The sequence below is a fragment of the Sphaeramia orbicularis genome, chromosome 17 (assembly GCF_902148855.1).
Source record: "Sphaeramia orbicularis chromosome 17, fSphaOr1.1, whole genome shotgun sequence".
Taxonomy (NCBI): Eukaryota; Metazoa; Chordata; class Actinopteri; order Kurtiformes; family Apogonidae; genus Sphaeramia; species Sphaeramia orbicularis.
Genome location: NC_043973.1, coordinates 1,633,697 through 1,657,801, shown reverse-complemented (window position 1 = coordinate 1,657,801; position 24,105 = coordinate 1,633,697). Strand labels below are relative to the sequence as shown.

The following is a 24,105-nucleotide window of genomic DNA, read 5'->3' as shown; positions in this document are numbered from 1 at the left end:
AAACAGTTTAGATCAGTAGATGCAGTAGATGGTTTTGGTTGAAGTTGGGGTGGGGGGTGGGGGTGGGGGGGGTCAGATCTGTCTTGGCAGAAGGTCTGGGCTCTCTGAGTGCTTTCCTTGTTGTATTTGTAAACATTGTTATAATTTAATTTTAGTTTTGTCACTGTTAATATTTTACTGGTCCATTCCACTTGAAACCATACTGGGCTGAATGTGGAACTGAACTGAAATGAGTATATAGTGTTGACTGTTAGTGTGAAGGACCTCAAGCTAACTTTGACAGAACAGACGGCTCCAAACCGCATTTATCATCCTGTTCTAATGGTATATATATATATATGTGTGTGTCTGTTTCAGTGAAGGAAGAGTGTGCATCAGAAGAAGAAGAGGAGGCGGTGAATGATGCTCTAGTGGAGGAGATTCTCCAACAGGGGGACACAGCCATCATTTACCCAGAAGCCCCTGAGGATGAGCAGAGTCCTGCTGAGACAGGAGGCGCTGATGAGAACGGTAACAGCACAGCTCCTGTTAACGTCCACATTCAGTCACTGGGCTGTTTGATCAGTTTGGAACAACATGTGATGGCAAACGTTTCATTAAAGCTAGACTTAAATGACACCAGCTGATACAGAGCAAGAGTTCTAAAAGGGTGTGAATACATGTGTTTGAATTTATTTCACATTGAATTTTAGTTTTCTGTTTAGTTGTAGTTAGTGTAATAAGTGTGTTTGTCAGTTTAGTTTTTAGTTTCAGTGTTCAGTGTTAGGACTTTTAGATGATATGGGCCAAAATGCAATTATGATAAAATGACTGATATTAGATGATTGTTTTAATTATTCATAACAAGTATCAAAAAGATTGTTAGTTTTGAATTTAATGGCTGATTTTTGGTCCTGAGTGATGTTTGTAGATGGACAGGTTGTGCATTATAAACAAATATCATTTTAATGATGGTATAACATCTGAATATGGAACAAAAATGCATTTTTATTTAAAGAAAAGGTTTATTTTTTATTAGACAATGTTAAAATCAGTGTTATCCAAGGTTTTCTCTACAGTTATATCATGACACTTACTGAAGCTTTTTTGGGCTCCACCTGATCATCTAACACAGGGGTGTCAAACTGGTTTTAGTTCAGATCCACATTTAGCCCAATATGATCTGAAGTGGGCCAGACCAGTAAAATAATAACAGTAAAAAAAAGTAAAATGACATTTTGATAATGTTTACATCTACAAAAATCTGAATAACATGAACAACTGGAAACGTCTTAAGAAAAACAACTGCAATTTTAACGATATTCTGCCTCAGATTATCAGTTTATCCCTTACACATGTGTTACAACTGACATTACAATTACAAATACACAAAACATTTAATAACAGAATATTGGTAAAATTGCATTTACATATCTTAAGACATTTCAGGTTATTCACATTTTTTGTAAAATAACAATTTTTTTAATATAAACATTTTCATGTAATTTTACTTTTTTATACTAAAACAATAAGAAAATTTGCTGTTTTCATTATTTATAGGTTTAATATGATTCTATTTTACTGGTTCTGACCCACTTGAGATCTAATTGGTCTGTATGTGGAATCTGAATTAAAATGATTTTGACATCCTCGATTGTTAATATCTTCAGTGTAATTTTTGTATTTCACTAATTCATCCTAGACTGGATCCTTTGGCGGGCCAGATTTGGTCCCCGGGCCGCATGTTTGACACCTGTGATCTAACGTGACTTTTCCTACATCTAATGTGTGCCAGCTTTGTTTTTATGCCTTTTAGATGTTTAAACAATAGGCAACAATAAGTCCAGCAATATGTTAAATTCTAATCTTTTTAGTTTCTGGCCTCACCTGTAAATGTTCCACAAATGGCTGGAGCCCAAACAGCATCTAAACCAGGGGTGTCAAACTCATTTTAGCTCAGTTCCACATTCAGCCTAATATGATATGAAATGGGCCGGACCAGTAAAATAATATAAACTAGAAGCACTCGGAGAGCGCAGACCTCCGCCAAGGCTGATCAGTGGGCCCCCCCGTGGGCCCCCCCACCCCCGATCACCCCCAAAAGTTAATAATTTCTTCCTTATCCCATTTCCAACAAACCCTGAAAATTTCATCAAAATCTGTCCATAACTTTTTGAGTTATGTTGCACACTAACGGACAGACAAACAGACAAACAAACCCTGGCAAAAACATAACCTCCTTGGCGGAGGTAAAAATAGGATAAGAACTTTTCAGTGAAAAAAATTTATTCCGTAATGAAAACGTTTACATCTACAAATTCTACTTGAACATAACATGAACAAATAAGAACACCTGAAAATTCTTTAGTAAAATAAGTTCAATGTTAACAATATTACACTTAAGATTAGCATTTATACATGTGAATCACAACTTACAGATCACAGTGGATCTACAAATACACAAAATGTTAAATAACAGGGAGAATATTATTAAAATTCCACATACTTCTCTTAAGACATTTCAGATATTCACATTTTTTGTAAAAGGCTAGTCTGTAAATGTAAACATTTTTGTGTAATTTCACCTTTTTTACACTAAAACAGAGACAAATTTATAGTTTTCATTGTTTATAGGTTATTATGATAGTATTTTACTGGTCTGATCCACTTTAGATTGAAATGACCTAAAATTATTTTAACATCTTTGATTGTTAATATCTTCAGTGTAATTTTTGTATTTCACAAATTCATCCTAGGGGCCAGACTGGACCCTTTGGCGGACCGGATTTGGCCCCTTGGCCACATGTTTGACACCTGTGATCTAAACCATCAGACAATTTAAGGAAAACCCTGAAATCTCAAACTTATATCACATTTTTCATAACCAGTGACCTCCAAAAAAAATCTTTATGACAGAAGAATTATATCTATTTCATATCATATCTATTTCTTATTTTTTAACTTCCCCTTTAATGGTATTTATTGTACCCTGCCTGTAGCACTTTGAGGTTTTTAGATAAAAATTATATGGTGCATTACAAATAAAATGTATTATTATTATTATTATTATTATTATTATTATTATATCATGTAATAATGTGAAATCATAATGTAAAATCATGTCACTATAGCTCTGATTACTGTTTTATTGCCCAGCCCATAATGTCATGTATGGATGGATTGGTTAACACAGGTCACATGACATGCTGCCATCTGCTGGAATAAAAGAAAACTGCATTTGTATATAATTATAGTTTACTGTAGGTTTGTAAAGATGTGTTTTCAGTTTTTGGTTTTTTTTGGTTTTTTTACCCTCAGTTCTTAGAGGTTGTATTATTTATATCAGGGGTCTCAAACATGCGGCCCAGGGGCCAAAAGCAGCCCACCAAAGGTTCCAATCTGGCCCCTGGGATGTTTTTGGAAAGTCAAAAATTCCACAGTCTTGAATTGAATTAAGCAAAAAAAAAAAAAATAGCTTGAATTAAGGAAAAAATCTTGAATTAAGCAATAAATCTTAAATTAACATCTTAAAATTTTTTTCTTTGTTTTAGTGCAAAAAATAACATTAAATTATGAAAATATTGACATTTACAAACTATCCTGTAACAAAAAAATGTGAATAACCTGAACAAATATGAATAACCTGAAATGTGTAAAGAAAATTAAGCACAATTTGAACAATTTTCTGCCTGTTTCTCAGTGTTTAGCGTCTTTGTAGCTCTGATCCAGAATGCATATGTAGAAATAATAAGTTGAGGCAGAATATTGTTAAAATTGCACTTATTTTTCTTAAGAAATTTCATTTTTTTCAGGTTATTCACATCTTTTTTGTTTGGATAGTTTATAAAAGTCAGTATTTTCATAATTTAATGGGGGGTTTTTGCACTAAAACAGAGACAAATATTTGGATTTGTCATTATTTATAGGTTATTTTGTTATTATTTTACTGGTCCGGCCCACTGGAGATCAAATCAGGCTGAATGTGGAACCTGAAAGAAAATGAGTTTGAGAGCCCTGGTTTACATAAAGAATGTCCGAACTGAATCGTCATCGCATAAATGTCCTTCATATGTGTGTCTCCTCTGCCTCAGGAACCCCAGACTCCTTCTCCCAGTTGCACACTTGCCCCTACTGCTCCCGGGGCTACAAACGCAACGCCTCTCTGAAGGAGCACATCAAGTATCGCCACGAGACCAGCGAGGACAACTACAGCTGCTCCCACTGCAGCTACACCTTCACCTACCGCTCACAGCTGGAGAAGCACATGAGCCACCACCGGGGCACCAGAGATCAGGTACCCAAGACCAGGACCAAGACCAGGACCAGCCCAGGCCTGGTATGCACAGGGGTCGGATTAGTAGGGGTGTTAGAAAATATTGGTTCTGCAATATATCGCAATATTTCATTTATACTGTATTGATACTATACAGTACAGTACAGTACTATACTGTACTGATGTCTAAAAGTACTGTATCGATATTTTCAAGTATTTGTTCAAATGCAGATATGGTGGAGGTTCATTTTTGTTTTTCTTTTATCTATTATTTAATACTTTTTTATTAAAAAATGTTAGTTCCTTTGTTGGGATCACACAAAAATAATGTTCTGATGTTAGTTCCAGTGATGAAAGTGTTCCGTTTTTTGCCGGAAATCCGTTTTTTGGGTTTTTTTTCCGAAAACTGAGCATATGTTCCAGTAAATTAAACGTGTCCGGATCATTTCCGTCTGGTTTGTCAACATTTCGGCTGGAAAATTACGCATAAATCACTTCGAAAAGTATAAATTATGTTTATTTGGATCCATCTCATGGGCACGGCCATATTGCTTTCTTCTCCATTTGTCTTGACCAATGAGATGCTCGTTTACAACGTGGAACTTGTATCGACTGCTCTGATTGGTCCGTTAATGACACGTGGTCCGTTTTGCGTCTCGGGAGCAGGGATTAAAGTTCTCCGTCACCACGACGGATTTCCGTCAAATGGAAAAATTGAGGGGGGGAAAAAGTCATATTGAAGTAACTTCCTTACGTGTTTCCCGGAGTCCAGTCGGCACCGCGATCCTGTCCTGGGTCTGCTGTCCTGAATCTGCAGGTGTTGAACACAGGCACGCCACGCACAGGGGGCTGATAGGTTTAACAGTGATGATAATAAGATGACTTCTTTATTTTTATGTCGGGAGGAGAGATTGATGACTATTTTTTCTCTTTGGAAGGAAACGCTGCTCATTCTGTGCCTCAGAAACACATGGACAAGTTCAGCTTTACCGAAGTTCAGCCTCCAGACTAACTTTAGTTTAGTGCTAACAAGTAGCTTTCATTCTGAAAGAACCACAGCGAAGAGGGAAGAAGACACAACTGATCTACATGGACCTTCATGTCTGGGTTCATAGCTTATCTCCTCTTGCCGGTATATGACTAGTGTGTGTGTTTGTGTGTGTGTGTGTGTATGTGTGTGTGTGTGTGTGTGTGTGTGTGTGTGTGTGTGTGTATGTGCCCTTCCCGTGCGTGCGGCTGTGCGCGCCGGCGCCTTACACGGTTACGCGCCCGACTGCATAAGTGCTTTATTTTGACCCGTTTAGCATCTTATTTCTATCTGTGTGGTACAGTACAAAGATAAAATTGAATGAATGAGTAACACCCTTGGTATTTGCAAAGCCACTGTATTTTAAATCCCCTCAGAGAGGATCTGGAACGGAATAGAATTTCTGTTTCAGCTGACGTAATTTCTTCTAATCAAAAGAGAACATGATATTGGCGGGAGAGGGGTGTGGACGCAGGTTTGACGACGTACAGATTATTTTGGCTAGCATATACGACATCATGGACACGTTTGTAGAGGAAGGAGCTGAAGTGGGAACTATTGAGAGATGCGTGAAAAATAGATGGAGGTGGGCGTGGCTTGATGAGAAGGGAGACGATGGAACTGCAATTAGTAATTATTATTTTCACTTGCTTCAAAGGTTTTCATACCCTTTAAAATTAACCACAGAACACCAAAATTGACCTGAAGCTTTAAAAAGTTTCTGGGGGAGGACCCCCAGACCCCCACCAATACCACTCATGACATTTTTTCTATCCATGTTACTAATCTTCTACACCTGTACACTCTCCCATTCAGTGGGTTTTACAGTATTGCCAAATTTGACTATATAAACTTGTACGCTATAGTAGTATTGTATTGCATCATTTTTAATAGTGGCCAATGATTTTGACCAGAAGAAAATTTTCAGTCAGATGAAAAATTTTTGCTTTAATCCCTGCTCTGGAGACAAGATGGCGGATTCGCTTTGAGTATTTTACCGCCAATGTATTTGGTCTAAATATTCAGTGAAATCCTGTCAGAATTCCTGGTCCTTCAGCGTGGGGATGAACTGAAGTGTGAGGCAGGAATCCAAAAGAGGTTCTAGTGGTCCTGACTCCAGGAAACTGAGAGAAATGGAGATTTTCTGTCGCAGTACGTCCAGAAGACAAGCAAACCAGGTTTGATACTCAGTGAAGTCATTCAGTAGATTCTAGTATTTCAGCACCCGGCCGTGCTGTGGACAGGCATACGTTGTTTCTTTGTCTTCTGTATTGGGTAATTAATATTCTTGATGAGCCTCTTTTCTCATGTTTCTAAGAGACCAATGTTTTTACCACAGATACTGAATCTGTCCAGAATCTACCCATGACAATGTTTGAAGGACATGAGTAAGAGAATTAGTGGAACAGAATGTTTAAGTACAGATATCAAGATTTGATAAAATATTTGACCATATTCCTGTGTGAGATGTATTTTTTCATTCATTTTGAACCTTAATTCTTTACAGGTTTTTTCTCCCAAAGTGCACCAGAATGGACCAAGAGCATGAGAATGAAATGCTCAGAAAAGTTCTGGGTGTTTTTTCTTTCTTCACTTTTATCACTGTAGTTCTGATCTAACAGAATATGAACATTTGAACAGGATCTGAAACTGTAATGTCTGTAAAACATCATTTCAGTTTGAACACAGGAACATTTTATGATTTAACATTAGATCCTGTTGGGATGAAATAAAAATGTGTTTAGTATTTGTGCAGATTTCTGCTGTAATTCAATTCTTCAAGGAAGTAATCATTTAAAAAAAGAAACAAACAAAAAAGTGCCTTTCTAACAGTATCATGATATATCATGATTAGGGCTGGGCAAGTTAACGCGTTATTACTGTGTTAACGCATTCATTAAAAAACGCCGACAATTTTTTTAAACTCTAGTTAATGCCGTTTTCTTATTGTTCTGCCTTTCAAGCAAGTCTTAGTTCATGTATACATGCGGACTCTTATTTTGAAACTCATGCTTTTATTTTGGCGCTCCACACGCCGGTGCTGTGTGTTCGTGCCGGCTGAGAGGAGAGAAGAGCGAACTGTACAAGTAATGCTGAATCAAACTTTGTGTAACTCCTGCAGAAGCAACGCCTGTATGTATCAATCATTCTGTTGTTTGCTAAATAATTTCACATGTAAACGTGCCGTTAGAAACATGTTTATGACGTTATTTTGGATGTGTTTATTACAGTGTGTTATTAGCATGTTTAAGCTAATTCATTTATGCTAGCAGTCACAGATGGGTTACTAACTCTTTATGCAGGCTCATGTTAAGTTTATGTAAATTCATTGGTTGTGTTTAGGTCTAATATGCCAGCCTCTGAACTAACCTTTACTTATTTACCATGTGATTGTTGTATTAGCAGTCAATTTAGCTCGATGCTAACTCGAATGGGAAAATCCATAGACACGCTAACGATTAGCATTTACAGATTAATTTAAGATTTACAACGTCTTTTTATCCAGCAACAAGGGTTCACATCAGAGATATTTGATACTATTCATTCTTACAACAACTGAACATAAAATACTCACAGGCAAACATTTGTCAGGCCATACAAACAGAGTGAAAGAAACATGTCTGTTAGTTCCTTCTTATGTCCAAACTCACTACGGGAACACCGCAAGGACAAAACATACGTTAGTGCAACTTATTCTGACCACTTCAGGGCCCCCTTTGCTTGCTTTGAACAACTGAACATCACATATTATTGGGCTTATTATTAGTATTAGTACTGATTAGTGGGACTAAGACTCCTGTCATTCACTCACAACCGTAAATAAACTGGTGTGGACATAAACATGGAGGAAAGTATCAGTCTGTTCCATGGACATTTTCATTTTAAATGTCTTCAGATGGTGGGGTTGAGAAGAACACAGTGGTTTGGAAGCACTGACATGTGTAATTATTTTTATCACCGGAGTACTTCGCTGTTGATGCCAGCAAACCCCCCGCCCCATAACTATGTGATCAATTGCGAATAATCGCAGAAATCCATGCGATTAGCACTAATCATGATATATTGTATCGTGACCCTAGTATTGTGACTTGTATCATATCGCCAGATTCTTGCCGATACACAGTCCTGTTGATGAGTCTGAAGGTCTGTGTTCCACCTGACCCACATCACAGACACATGGATGTGGATCAGGAGGTAGAGCAGTGTGTCCAATAACTACAGGGTTGATGGTTCGAGTCCCAGTGGCACTCACTGGGATATGAGTGAATGAACAATGGATTCAGTGTAAGCACTTCGAGTATGTAGAAAAAACTATTACTACAGGCTGTTTGTTATTTCTATTATCAGTAATTCACTCCATATCATTCTCTCTAGTTGTTGTAGTATTTGTTTTTTACTTTTATTCCTTTACTGTAAACCTTCAGTTTCAGTCTGCAGGTTTAAGCAGAGTCAGTCATTATGTTACTGTTTGACCACATACAGAGGACAGTCTGTCTGTTGGACGACCTTTGTCACATAAAGGCCTATTTATGTTCACTTTACCTACGTAAATAAGTACGTTCATTTCAAACGTTGTCAACATGTACACTACCAGTCAGAAGTTTGGACTCACCTGGTTTTTCTTTACTTTTGTGACTGTTTCCATTGTAGATTCTCACTGAAGGCATCAAAACTATGAATGAACACATATGGAATTATGCAGTTAAAAAAGTGTGACATAACTTGAAGCATGTTTTATATTTTAGATTCTTCAAAATACCCTCATTTTGCTTTTATTACTGCTTTGCACATTCTGGTCATTCTCTGGATGAGCTTCATGAGGTAGTCACCTGAAATATTTTCCAAAAGTCTTGAAGGAGTTCCCAGTGATGCTGAGCACTTGGTATCCAACTGTGTTCCATCTAATACCATTTAAATGAGAAGGTGAGTCCAAACATTGGACTGGTAGTGTACATGTCCGTGGAGTTTCCTCGTATTGTGTAAACATCACACACTCATGAGAACGCTCATGCTGGAGTTAATAGTCAAAGTTTGTTCAGCAGACTCAGGGACTGGTCACTACAGCTGTAGATCACATACATATCACAGGTACTTTGAGTTTTTATTTTGGTTTTTAGATGAATAACATGGAGGCGGTGGGACCTGTACTGCATCCTGCCACCAGGGGGAGACCAAAACAAGTTTGACTACATTCACACTGCAGGCAGAAGTGGCTTAAATCTGATATATATATATTTTTTACTCATATGTGACTCATCTGATTTTTTTATGACAGTCTGAACAGCACAAAACTTATTTTGTCAAGTCAGACCCGGGACACTTTCATATCATTATCCTCATTATCCTCATATCATCAGAACTGCCTAATTCATCCACTATATAGACAAAAGTCTGTGGACACGTTGAATCCAGGGGTTTCTTTTCTAACAGGGGTCTGGGATACAAAACAATGACTAATGTCAGAATTAAGTTTTATTTTGGGATAAATATCATATTGATAATTAATACTGATGTTTCTCTGTCCGATCCTCATGAACAGGACATCTAACAGCTGTAGACATGATGTGTCCCAATATTTATGTCCATATAGTTTATACAGGGTTTCTGCAGGTCATTAAAAAGCATTAAAAGTCAGTAAATAGATTTTGTGAAAATTAAGGCCTTAAATGGGATTAAAAAGCATTAAATTCTATGTCCAGAGGTATTAAAAAATTAAATACACTTGATAGAAAAACATTGTTATTCATGATTTATTTTGATTATATAAACATTTATTAATTTTAATATGAAGTTTAGTGTTATGATTGACATGTAGAACCCTTTAATTGACAATTGTTTATGGCCGGTAAACCAAGTCACAACACCGATGCTTGGAATGTAACATGCTGTGAGTGTGTTCATGCTGCAGCAAAAAGCAGAGGGAATATTAGCAAATGTGGGAAAAATGGGAAAATGCAAGTTTCAGCAGAAGTGATTGGAGGAGGAACTGTTCAAACCTGGTTAAAGCCTGTGGACGTTAAAACCAGCATAAAACTATATATAAAAGTGTATCTGCAGTTGGACATGGGCAGTAAATTTGTTTACAGTGGTATTAAAAAAGGCATTAAATTAGATTTGCTGATACCTGCAGAAACCCTGTGATAAACATCAATATTTCCTTAAACTTTAATTGTAAATTTTTCTTCCTCGGTCAGATGTGAAGAAAGAAGATGGTTAATTGTGGTGGAAAATTATTATTTACAGTCAGAGCAGGAAAAATGTTATAGAAATTTAGAGGAAGAACATTTAAAATCAGTCATGGATAAAAAAAACAAAAACAAAATCAGTGTTGAGAGAAATTAAGTTAAAACCATCTCTGAGTCATTTTGGAAACAAATATAACAATTTCAACTAAACTAACCAATGCAATGAAATGTATCCCATAATATAAAGCTCTATTCTGACATTAGTCATTATTGTTTTGGATCCCAGACCCCTGTTAAAAAAGAAACCCCTGGATTCAATGTGTCCACAGACTTTTGTCCATTTGTGTCTGAGTTCGACAGTTTTGATCTGCGGTCCTAAATGGAAAACAAATCTGATTTTTTGCAAAGTGAGTTCAGCCTGAGCGCTCATGTGACATTTCATCTGACTTTCCCTTCATTGAAATGCAGCAGACGTTCCAGTTCATGCGCTGGAAGAGGCCGGTGGAGGAGCTGTTACCACGGCTACAGCTGTCAATGAAAAGTCAGATGTTTGATGACAGATGAGATGGAATGTGTCATTTTTATTTTCTGCTGTCGAGCCGTTTTGTTTTAGCTATTCTCAAGCCCCGCAGTCGATAAAAAAACTCCCATCAACTCTGATAAATGTGTAAAGTTTGGTGAGTTTTCAGGTACATTTATTCATTTCATTTATTTATTTCGTTCATGGATGTGCATTTCATCAGCAGACATTCAGTAATCATCTAGTAAACAAACATGTACACACCCATGCTTGAAAAGGAGCAGGATGAAGAAAATCTGATATTTCCTGCCCCCCTTCTAAATAATAATAGGCTTAATGGTTAGCCATACACAACTAGCTATAAAATCATACTGTATGAAATAAGGCTGCATGATTCTGGAAAAAATGTGAATCATGATTTTTTTGCTTAGAATTGAGATCACGATTCTCTGGCATGATTTTTTCACAAAATGTTTATTGCACCCAGGGATGTAACGATATGAAAGTTTCATATCACGGTTATTGTGACCAAAATTAACACTGTTATCATTATTATTGTGGTATTGTTGAAATTGTGCTCAAAATGTTCAAAAAGCACTAATACACACACTGAAATAATTTAACCAAGTTGTATTTTGAAAAAAAAAAAAAAAAATTATAGGCACAATGTACTTCCTGTTGCAGAAACATTCAAATATTAACCCGTAGTGGTCTGAGTCTATTTTATCCATTTTTCAGTCCTTTTGATTTTGCCTTTATATACTATATAAACAAATGTTTACTATACCCATGTTTGGGATCTTTTTTCTCAGCACAACTTCATCTATATCATCTGTCTATTTTTTTTTTTTTTTTTTACTTTAACCTACTATGAAACACAAAAGGCCAGAAAACACAAAAGAATATATAAAATCCGATCTGAAAAATGTATATAATTCATTGCATAAGTAACACACAGATGCTTAACGAACCTTTTCACAGACTTTAAAAGTGAATATTGGTTCCAAATATTAGGTATGTATAATTAAAATTGTAATAAATTAAAACTATACTCAAATATTTGACATAAAAGCATAACGTTACATAGGTGTTTTCTCCGGAAAAGTGCATTAATCAAACACAGTTATCATGATAATTAGAATTTAAACAGTAATACTAACCGTCTGCAATTTTACCGCAGTTTATTGTTATACCGGCAAAATCAGAAGATCTGAAAAACGGACACAATAGACTCAGACCACTAAGGGTTAACATTTGAATGTTTCTGCCAAGAGGAAGTACATTGTGCTTATTATTTTATTCGTTTGTTTGTTGTTTTTTTCAAAATACAACTTGGTTAAATTATTTCAGTGTGTGTATTAGTACTTTTTGAACATTTTGAGCACAATTTCAACAATACCGTGATAATAATGATAACCGTGATAATTTTGGTCACAATAACTGTGATATGAAATTTTCATATGGTTCCATCCCTAGTTCACATGTAGAGGGATACAAAAAAGTAAACATGTCTAGTCAATAATCGGTGTTCCTTTACTACCTCTGACCTTTAGGAAAAGTGAGCAGAATATAAATGTTAGTGGAGTTTGAGTGTGTCATCTGAAAGGTCGGAGCTTTTTAGACTGGATTGATTAGACTCCACTTCCATTACCGTCTGGACCACCTCATATCCATCCATGAATACTGAGCAGCCAATAAAAACTAAGTGCTTGGCTTCATCTTGCCAGTACTTTTCCACTCACATGGCCCCTCCCACATGGCCTCCAGTTACCCCCCCCCTCCCTGTGTGCTCTGATCACCTGATTCGCCACGCCCCTCCTGCACACCTGTCCTTTTTTTCAGTATATATCCTGCAGTGCACACGCTGTCCCTCAGACGGCCTTTGTGCTGCTTCTGCCGTCTTTCCTATCACCTGTTCGTCTCTGACCCCCCACCTCACCTGGTGGGTTTTTTTGGACTTCCTTCTTTCCTTCTGTGGACTTGTTTGCCTGCCTGCCTTCGTGGTATTTAACCTCTGCCTGATCAGAGTTTGCTCTCCGCAGTCGTCCGTCTCCAAAAAGGTGAACTGTTTATACTGTTAGTGGTGAAACAGAGCGTGTGCGAGGCAGGTTTTACAAACAATTCTGCTGCTAAAAGATTCTATTTTATTGAACTCAGTGCTCACTAGTGACACTGCCTGGTGAAAAGTGGTGAGGTCTTACTGGACATTACTTATTTTATTTATTACGTCCGCCAAGGAGGTTCTGTTTTTGCTGCCGTTGGTCGGTCGGTCTGTCTGTGTGCAAGATAACTCATAAAGTTATGGACGGATTTGGATGAAATTTCAGGTAATGTTGATACTGGCACAAGGAACAAATGATTAAATGTTGGTGGTGATCCGGGGGGGGGGGGGGGGGGGGGGCACTGATCTGCCTTGGCAGAGGTCTGCGCTCTCCGAGTTCTCTTCTAGTTTATTTATTTATTTATTTATTTATTTATTTATTAGGGACAGTGCATATTATTGAACATCTACAACACTTGCAGCTGTAAATATGCCAGATTGTTGCAGCAGTGCTATTTCCATCTGTAGTCCCTAGGCAGGTGACAACAAAGACAGTTGGCAAAAAGGCAAAACATCATAAAACACATCATAAAAAGACAGTTGACAAAATTGCAAAACATCATAAAACACACAGAACAACACAGTGAGGACAGTCTACTGATGGTCACAGGTTTGGTTTTCCTTCAGCCAATGTTCAAGTTGTGATTTGAAGGAGGTATATGACTGTGAGTCTCTTATGTTGAGCGGTAAACTGTTCCAATATTCAGTTCCAATGACTGAAAGTGTAGTTTGTCCAAAAGTACTCTTAGATTTAAGAGTTGTTTGGTGATTTCTCATGATGGTGGATACATGATCATGTGTGTTTGAGTGACCTCTGCCAGTGAAGCCTGAGGGGGGATTGGGAAGCACAGATTAAGGTGTTCAGGCTTTGGGATCAGATTTCACTCTGAAACCGTCTCTTCTTCACATTCCAAGGCCACAGCAGTCACACACACACACACACACACACACACACACACACACACACACACACACACACACGGCCTCTGTGAAGAACTGATGAGGCTCAGTGTACTTCAGTGTTCAGGTCAGTCTTTTATTGTGACACTGAACAAAGGTCCAAACTGCTGTCCCTGTGTCACATATTTGTGTTCATCAAAACTGATCATTTTAACATTTTGATCCAATATTGATCATAATTGTAGTTTAACATCAGAGCTAAAGCCCTATGTTTCATTCAGGATCCATTTATGATGAAATGTTTTGGACATTTGAATAAAATTTTAAGAAAAATGTTAGTTTTGAGTCCCTGTGTCACACAGCAGGGATTTAAGTGTTTTTACCCCAAATTTTATATCTGTAAATTGTGTCATGTAAAAGTACTTACTCAGACCTATTCATACATGTATTAAATATGGAGATCAGTTATTTAGTTTAAACACAGACACTATTGAACAGGTTAGGGCTGTGTATTGGCAAGAATCTGGCGATACGATACAAATCACAATACAAGGACCACGATACGATATATTGTGTTATATTACGATTCTGTTAACAAGGCAATATTTTTTTTGTTTGTTCTGTTTCTTCTTCTAAGAGATTATTTCCTGGAAAAAATTAATTATACCAGAAATATGCACAAATACTAATCTGATTTTTATTTGACCAGAACAGGATTTAATACTATATCACAAAACTTTCCTCTGTAAAAACTAAAAATGAATTTTTACACATAAATAAAAATAAAATTACTAGTACAAAACACACACAAATTGATCAATAAAATTATGTTTTACAGACATTACAGTTTAAAATCCTACTCAAGTGTTCATATTCTGTTTGTTGTGAAAAGAATGCATAATGTTCAGTCCCTGAATCATCCAGCCTCATAACATTATTTTTGTGTGATCCCAACAAAGGCACTAACATCTGCCTCTCAGTCAGTAAAAAGTGCTTTTAGAATGATTGAAATAACCATTATTTAATAAAACAGTGTTATCAGTTTAAAAAAACTGCATGCATGACCTGCAATATCACAATACTACTTTTTTAGTACAAACAGAGCAAAATTCCCATGTGAATATAGAAATAAAATGAAGAACAAAAACATGAACCTCATCTGTTGTAGACATGGACTGCTGCAGTTTAAATGTTGCACAGGTTGCATCTGTCTGAACTGAAGATGTCCAGGATGTTGCCTAGAGTGAACCCCCTTTGCGATCGTTGTGGCCGGAGCTCGGCTTCACTGGCGCACACATTTTGGACATGCCCCAACATCGCCACCTATTGGACTGAAACTTTACAGACCTTGTCTAAGATTTTTAAGAGACAGATCCCTCCAGACCCAGGAACAATAATGTTCAGTGTGGAACCAACAGGAGTGGACCTTAGGACTAAACAGTGTGGTTTCGAAGTTTGACACTACTGGCCAGACGCCTAACTCTGTTAAAGTGGAAGAACAAAAATCCTCCAACTCATCAGGCTCTGATGAAAGACATTATGCAACACTTACATTTGGAGAAAATCCGATTTTCACTAAAAGATCATGTAAAGTTATTTTATTCAATTTGGCAACCCTTTATAGATTACTTTTATGTTTAATAAGTAGACAGACCTCCTCCTCCCTTTTGTTTTTGTTTTTTTGTGTGTGTGTGTATGTGTACATGTGAGTGCAGGTGTAATTCTTGTTCAGACACACATTTATTGGATACAATATAAGACTTTTTTATGTTGTCATTGTTCTAATTTCAATAAAAAGAGTTAAAAAAAAACAAAAAAAACATGAACCTCCACCATACGTCCATTTGAATAAATACCTAAAAATAGTGATACAGTACTTTTTAATATCGATACAATATCATGAAATGAAATATCACAGTATAGTGTGGAGACCATCTTTTCTCCCACCAGTAGTCTCCAAGGTTCTGCTGGATCTGGACCACATGAGTCGTGTCTCCTCCGTGTCTCATCCGTGTTCTCCGTCCTTGTTGCTTTTCTGTTACAGCGTCATGTTTCGCCGGCGTCTGGAGGAACAGTAGGGACCGGAGGAACCCGGAAGTTCAAGTGTACCGAATGCTCGAAGGCGTTCAAGTACAAGCACCACCTGAAGGAGCACCTGCGCATTCACAGCGGTGAGTTGTTACCACGGCAACCGCCATCTTCTGTTTCCCATTTCAGCCCACGACCAGTTTAAGTTACTGTCTGAAACTGGTAAACTAGTAACCTAGTACCTCTGGTTGGAGTTGGTTATAGGTTCAAATCTATACATGTGTAAGAAGATGTTTGTTCAACTGTTTTATTATTAGAGGATTTTGTGATTTTTTTGTTTTTTTTGTTTTTTGTTTTTTTTATTCCGTGTTAGATTTAAGTTTATTGAAATGTATTCAGCAAGCATAATAAAGGTCAAGGGTGTCCCAGATGGACCGCCCACTACTTTTTGATTCATAACTTTTGAACCAGGCAAGTTTCAGACAAATATTCCACAGAATTGTAAAGGTCTAAATGCCATCTGAAACAGACTCAAAGGGAAACATTTAGTTTCAAATATTTTAACTGAAAAATATCAAAAACTACTGCATCACAGGTGAACAAAAAATTAACGTCTAGTTTTTGACAGAATTCCAAAGTTCTCCAAAGTGAAGTTCCTCTGACATTTTCATCCTCAAATGTATTCAGTGTAAACCTTAAACCCTCTATTTTACAACCCAATAATTGGTTATAGAGGAAAAACATATTTGATCGAACCTATATAGAAAGAGTTGAGACAAATGTCAGCGTCATAGATGGACAACAAAAGGAAATATGAAATTAAACATTTTTTATTTCAATTATCAATATCAAGTAGTTGTTTTTTTTACAATATTTACAACATACAAATAATAACATTATTCAAATGTATTTTGCATAAATATATGCATTAATTAATTGTAAACACTATGTTTAGAGTAGGACATAAATAATATAATCGTCAAATATCACTGTATTTGGAATAAATTTAGTTTATTTATGAGAGTTTATAAAATGAACCCAGAATGACGGCACAAAACTTTGTCACTTTCCAAACATTCACACTCAGAAAACTCCTCAAAATTTTTTCTTTCACAATTTTTTTCTCATTTCAAAAATACATTTTCCTGAAAATATAAGTGATTACCTACCCCAAAAATATAAGTTTGGTATAGATTATTGTAATTGAAATTTTTTGACTAGATATTAATCTTCCCTTGACTTTGCCCTGATGTATTATGGATTATTATTTTTTCATTGATTGAAGTTAAAAATCATGACAAAAACATTCAATATAAAAACAAGAGTGAAATTTAAAGACACGGGAAGCCAAGGGTGGAAGTGTTGACAGGAAACAAATAGGGTTGGGTAAAAAAAAATCAATTTAGTCGATTTTGGATCAATTTCTTTTTAGTTTTGCATAATCGATTCACGGTGGACGAGATCGATTTTTCAGAGCAGGACTGCGAGTAAATGACCCGGAAACCGCCGACACGGAAGCACAGCCGGCTCCGTCTCGCGAGCCCCTCGCGGAGACGGAGTCTTGGTCGTGCTTGCGACAGTTCTGGCGTGGGAGGAACGCGGAGGAAGGGTGGGGAAAACCCCTCAGTGGGAGGAAGGGTGGGGAAAACCCCTCTGTGGGAGGTCCTCCAGGCCTCTAACTCGAACCTGCAATGTGGAGGAACTGGCTGGTGGAGGTGGTTCGCAGAAACTGGTCATTCTAGAACTATTAACTTGGATCACCTGTGGCTGAGGGTGGAGTTAGACGAATAGTAAACCGAAAATCACGAAGCTCCGCCCACCCTCCCCCTCCTGTGAGTTTGTTGTACCAAGGGCCCAACATGAGTCTGTTTCAGGGGGGCCAAACTGGTGTCGATGCCCCAGGGTGACAGTAATGAGCCTTAAGGCTGGAAACAGCAGGTATAAAACAGAATAAAGATGAAGAAGAAGAAGTCTGTTCTGATCCACTGGAGAAACATGGACATGTTTGAGTCTGTTCATCATTTCAGAGCAGATTCATCTGTTTACTGATGAAATGTCAGATTTATTTCCTTTCTAATATCAGTATTGATTCTGTGTTGCATGGCTGCAGATGTCAAATAATCAAGTTACAACTCAAAATTGTACTTTGGTATCACTAAAGGAATCTGAATCAATCTAATACTGAATTGAATCGCAATTAATCGATTCAGAACCTTATGAATCAAAATCGAATCGATTAAGGACATTGGCCATGCTACCCAGGCCTAGATACAAACCCTTTGGTGTTGACACTATATAAACCTTACAAATACCACATCATACATTTGTCATATAAATACTTAAAACAAGCAACAGAGTTCAAACTCTAACACCACTGAAGAATAAGAGTGGGAGTCAGCCGCCTTCAGACCAACTGTTATTTAACCAAATGACTGAACACACACCAACACTGGATGTAAGGGGATGTGTTTTCTGTCCAGATGTTCCACTGACTCTGACCTTCAGTAGGACAGTGATCCACAGTGACTGGCCTTCAGTGCTCTGTTCTGCTTTATTTACCGGTGTATGTTGATAAATGAATACGTTCAAAGGAAAGTGATTAAAATTGAGGCTTTTTCCAGGTCTGGAGTAAAAATAGGTCATTAGTTTAGTTCATCTTAAAGAGAAAAGATCTGTTCAAAACAGATTTAACTGCAAGTTTCCATCTGTTGCCCCTGGGCAATTAAAAGTAGATGTCAGTCTTGGAAAATACATGTCATAACTCTAGGATTTCCTCAGGTTAAAGGAAATAATAATTATAATAATTATAATAATGATGATAATGATGACTGTGTGACTGAAATTAAAAATGTTCGGCGTTATCATGCAGCCTTAGAAAAAATACATTTTAAAGAAAAAAAAAAATTCTTTTAAAATGTAAATAAGTGTGATCAGCATTGGCAGCTGGGTAAAGTTAAGGTATCATTCCAGAGGCATAACAGTGTTGTCTTTAGGTTTGGAGGATAAATATAGAACAGACTCATCCTGTATTCATTTATTGATTGCTTATTTGTACAGGAATAAATATGTAACAGAGTATTTCCACGGACCAAAGCTGCTGTCATTTGTAATGCCTGTTTAAATTCAATGGAAAACTGAGGAAAGTCATTCCTGAGAAGTATTAAAAACTAGTATTAATAGGAGCTGATCGACTAAAGACTAACCTTACAGAGATTTAAATAGTGATCAGATCATTGTAAATAACTGACATCATCACACATTACACCGGTGGTTCCCAACCTTTTTTGGCTCGTGACCCCAATTTAACATCACAAATTTATGGCGCCCCCAAACTTTCAAAACAGAGACATTTTTTTGTGCTAAAATTATTTGTTTTTGATCATGTAATAGTTTTCTATACTATGTTGCAAATACTCAGTAATTTTAGAGGACATTTAGTCTATATAATGTCTATTATTGTGGACGGAGGCAGTAAATCCAGCTGTAGATTACTGCACAAAGGGAGAATGTGATTTTCCTTGGACAGGATATGTACAGTCAGTCCAGCTGTGATTTACAAGGACAATTAATACTGAACAAACAAGAACTGAAACAGAATTATGAAAGAGCTGCAGCATCTGAAACTGACCACAATGAACATTTGACACAGAAACAGAACCACAGTGCTGCAGTTTCAGCTTCAGTTTGTCATGTCTTTTATGGAATGGGATTGTCTCTGTCAACTCACCATAGATTTTGTTATTAGTAAGTTTTTTTTAGTTGTTTTTTTTTTTTTATTAATTACTAGAAATTTCAGGCGACCCCATTTGAATTCCAGGTGACCCCACGTGGGGTCCCGACCCTAAGGTTGAAAAACACTGCATTATAGTGATGTGACGTTCAGGAACGAATCGAATCTTTTGAACGGCTCTTTGAAATGAACGATGGGAACTGAGTCTTTGTAAAGAGCCGTTAATTTTTTTTAATTTTTAAAAAAATTTTTAAGGAGGGAGTGTCGGATTGCCTGTCAATTTAGCGTCACTGGGGGGGCATTGGGCAGGAGGAGAATGCTCCAGCAGAAAAAAAAAGAGTGCTGGCACACTGTGCATGTCTCATGGCAAGAAGTTAGCAAAAAACAACAGTTTGAAGCGTGAGGTGAGCATACTGGAGGAGGCGGAGCTGGAAGACTGGAGGAGGTGGAGAAAAGTTTGAGAGTGAGTGAGTGAGTGAGCGCCTGTGAGTAATGAGCCAAAGAAAAAGGAGGAGGATTTGGATGCACTTTTCAGAAAGAAAAGATGCACATGCAACTTGCAATATTTGCAAAAAAAGTATCTCTTTCAAGTCTGGATCAACGAATAATTTGCAGCGCCATTTGAAAACTCGGCACCGACTGTACTGGTGGAACAGCTCAGATGAAATGTCACAGTCACAGATGATATGAGTTCTACAGTTGAAAGTGACAATGATTGTGCAAGTGTGTCGTCGGTTTCTTCAGCTGTCGCATCAGCGCCTTCTCCGTCAGGTATTGTTCAGTCGGACCGTGAAAGTATTGCCGTGATGTTTTTTGTCAAATTCCAGCATTTGCCTAATGTCACCTCTCTGTCATGGGTTTAGCCCACACATTTGAACTAACTGTTCTTTTTTACAGTAAGATAATATTTACTGCTGTGCCAATTAGAGCCCGAGCGATATGGGATTTTTGGGGCCGATACTGATATTGGGGGTTAAAAAAAGCCGATATCCAATATATCGGCCGATATCCAATATATCGGCCGATATCCGATATTGGCCGATAACCGATATATTGGCCGATATATGAAATAAGAACACTGATCTACACAGGATATAATAATCTGATATTAGATAATTGTGGACAGGTGGATTAACAGTTGCATAAATCTTTATCTCACAAATATAATTGACACAACTTTTAAATGCAAACTGTGCAATCACAAAAATAATTAGAGCAAAAAACATGACTGAGCACACAATTATGTTTTCACTCACAAATTTTGATGTGTCTGCCTCACGGCACTACAACTTCTTATGTGGACTAAGGACTGAACTGAGCATGTGCACAGTGAGTTAGGTGAGTCCTAAGTGGTTCCTGATTGGAGCAATAGCGAGAGTTACAACTGATCCGTGTTACAACTGTCCCCAGTCTCCCCTACACTATTAACACCCAGGCCTGCTGTCAGCGCACGCGGTAGCAGTCCGTGATTTTCGCCAGGGGAGGGGGTGTAGCTCCATGATTGTGTGTGGGGGGGTGATAGCGGGCAGGAGTGAAAGTAAAACTAACTCGCTTTAAAGTTCCTCTTATTCTCCGGGAAGCACACACACAGGAGCAGCGAGCGACAGAATCTCTGCGCAGCAAAAAAAAAGTTAATATATTGGCTACATCAGCTACATATTGGCCGATGTTGATTAATTGGTGATACACTATAATTGGCCCGATTAATTGGCCAGCCGATTAATCGGTCGGGCTCTAGTGCCAATTAAACACCTTTAAAATGTAATGTCAATCATCACATGTAGCCTATTTAGTCATTAAAACATTGGTGTTTCAAAATAATGCAAAAAACATAAAAGCGCCAGTCTTTTGAACGGCTCCTGATTGAACGGCTCCCTTCAAAGAGCCAAAAGTTCCATCTCTACTGCATTATACAGAGAAGACACAGGTTTGATACTGAGGTTTACTAACTACATCGTACACAGTATAATTGATTGATGTTGAAGCTTCTTTGTTCACTGTAGTTGCTCTTTCTCTTTGTTTCTTCTCAGGTGAGAAACCGTATGAATGCTCCAACTGCAAGAAGCGGTTCTCCCACTCAGGCTCGTACAGCTCCCACATCAGCAGTAAGAAGTGTGTGGGGGCTGCACCGCCCAACGGTGTCACTCGAGCAACGATAAAATCCCCGGCGCCCTCTTCTCAGACTGCACCTGTTGTAATCGCTCCCGCACGCATGATCCTAAAAGAGAAACCTGAGAGCAAACCGCTTCAGGAGCAGCTCCCCGTCACCCAGATCAAATCTGAACCTGTGGAAGTCGAGTGCAAGCCCGCGGCCATGGCGGCGCCGGCGACGTCAGCCAGCGCCAACGGAGTGGTGAACGGAGGATCGACGCAGCCGGTCGTAGCCCAGGCCGCCACCCTGCCCCAGGGCGTAGCCATGGTGGTGCCCACGGTGGGCCTCATGTCCCCCATCAGCATCAATCTGAATGACCTGCAGAATGTGCTGAAGGTGGCCATGGATGGGAACGTGCTCAGGCAGGTGTTGGGGACGGCCAATGGGGTGGTTGCACAAGGGAAGCAGGGAATTGTAGTCCAGCAACCCCAGCAGCAGATCATCAGCCTGCCAGCCTTTGTGGACCACGACGGCACCACAAAGATCATCATCAACTACAGCATCAGCCCCGCAGCCACCGGTACCACTGCCGCCACCCAGCCCGCATCGCTTATCGTCAAGAACAACCCTCCTCCCGCCCCTGCCGTCGTCCCCGCTGCTGCTGCTGCTGCTACCACCCCTGCCTCCACCCCCACTCCCAACAAACCAGAAGAAGCCTCGGCCACAGAGGTGGACCTCACCATCGTCAAGGCCGAGCCAGAATCGGTGCCTGTCTCAGACGTGGAGCCGGCGGCAGCCAAACCGGCAGAAACAGGTCCGACTCCAGAGCCTAAACTAGCCCAGATGCCAAAAGCCAATAGCGCCAGTACTTGTTTACTCTGCGACGACTGTCCCGACAACCTGGAGGCGCTGCACCTCCTCCAGCATCGTAAAGCCGCCAATGGGGAGGCGGTGGACTCGGCGGCCCTGGACCCGTCATTTGCTGCTTTGTTAAGCGAAGCAGGAGTGACTCTGGAAGAGCCACCTGTGGACGACCTCCTGTCGCTCCTGAAGACGTACTTCGCCTCCAACGCCAACCCCAGCGAGGAGGAGCTGAAAAAGATCTCCGAATCTGTCAGTATTCCGGTGGATGTGGTTCAGAAGTGGTTTGCCAAGATGAACTCTGGAAAGAATGTCGGCAAGCTCTGCAACAGTGTTTCCAAACAGGCCGAAACCACAAAATCCAGCCCTGAAGTTGTCTCGACTCAACCTGAGGAGATGGAGGAAGGCGCCAACCAGGACGCTCCGGCCGAAGCCTCCTCAGAATCTCAGAGCACTTCTCCGCCACTAAGTCTCAACGGGGACCTGGTCATTATTAAAAGTGAACCAGAGGACATTGAAGTGTCCCAAGCAGAGCCTCTGGACCTGTCCCTTCCCAAGCATATCGCAGCAGCGTTGGCCAGCAAAAAAACCCCACCCCCCACCAAACAGCAGGAGCAGCCTCTGAACCTCACCTGTCTGAGGAAGGAGCAGGTGGAGGGCAGGACCATCTACGTCACCACGCCTCAGAGCGCCGGAGCCCCCGTCAACATCGTCACGGCTGCGCAGCTGCCCACCCTGGTGGCCATCGCCGGTCAGGGAACCGTGGGCTGCCTGAGCGCCATCAACAGCACCACCAAACGCACCATCCTCATCCCTCAGCTCACCTACACCTACGCCACTACAGCCGGCAGTGCCACAGGAGCCAAGACTGTTGTACTCAATGGCCATAAGGTCAGTACTGAGCATTTCCTCCAAACAGTAACTAGTGACGACCAGGAAACGGGTCCACGTAGGGATGGAACCATATGAAAATTTCATATCACGGTTATATGTGACCAAAATCATCATGGTTATCATTATTATCATTATTATCGCGGTATTGTTGAAATTGTGCTCAAAATGTTCAAAAAGTACTAACACACACTGAAATAATTTAACCAAGTTGTATTTTGAAAAAAGACCAAAAAAAAACAAAAACAACAAAAAAATCCCAAATAAAATAATTGGCACAATGTTCCTTCTGTTGCAGAAACATTCAAATATTAACCCTTAGTGGTCTGAGCCTATTTTGGCCGTTTTTCAGTACTTTTGATTTTGCCTTTATATAGTATATAAACAAATGTTTACTGTACCCATGTATGTTTGTTTGTTTTTCAGCACAACTTCATCTATATCATCTGTTATTTTTTTCACTTTAACCTACTATATCAACATAAAAGGACAAAAAACAAAAATATATAAAATCCAA

General features: G+C 38.9%; 1 protein-coding gene across 2 annotated transcripts in view; it reads left to right on the top strand.

The window, feature by feature from the left end:
- The window catches only part of LOC115437781 (zinc finger E-box-binding homeobox 1-like), a 149,789-nt gene that overhangs the window by 113,965 nt on the left and 11,719 nt on the right, over positions 1-24,105 (top strand). For both annotated transcript variants that reach the window (XM_030161122.1, XM_030161123.1), the window contains exons 3-6: positions 358-510; positions 4,071-4,273; positions 16,031-16,157; positions 21,775-23,588. In XM_030161122.1, coding sequence (XP_030016982.1) covers positions 358-510; positions 4,071-4,273; positions 16,031-16,157; positions 21,775-23,588 — 2,297 coding nt within the window. The remainder of the gene's footprint in view (positions 1-357; positions 511-4,070; positions 4,274-16,030; positions 16,158-21,774; positions 23,589-24,105) is intronic.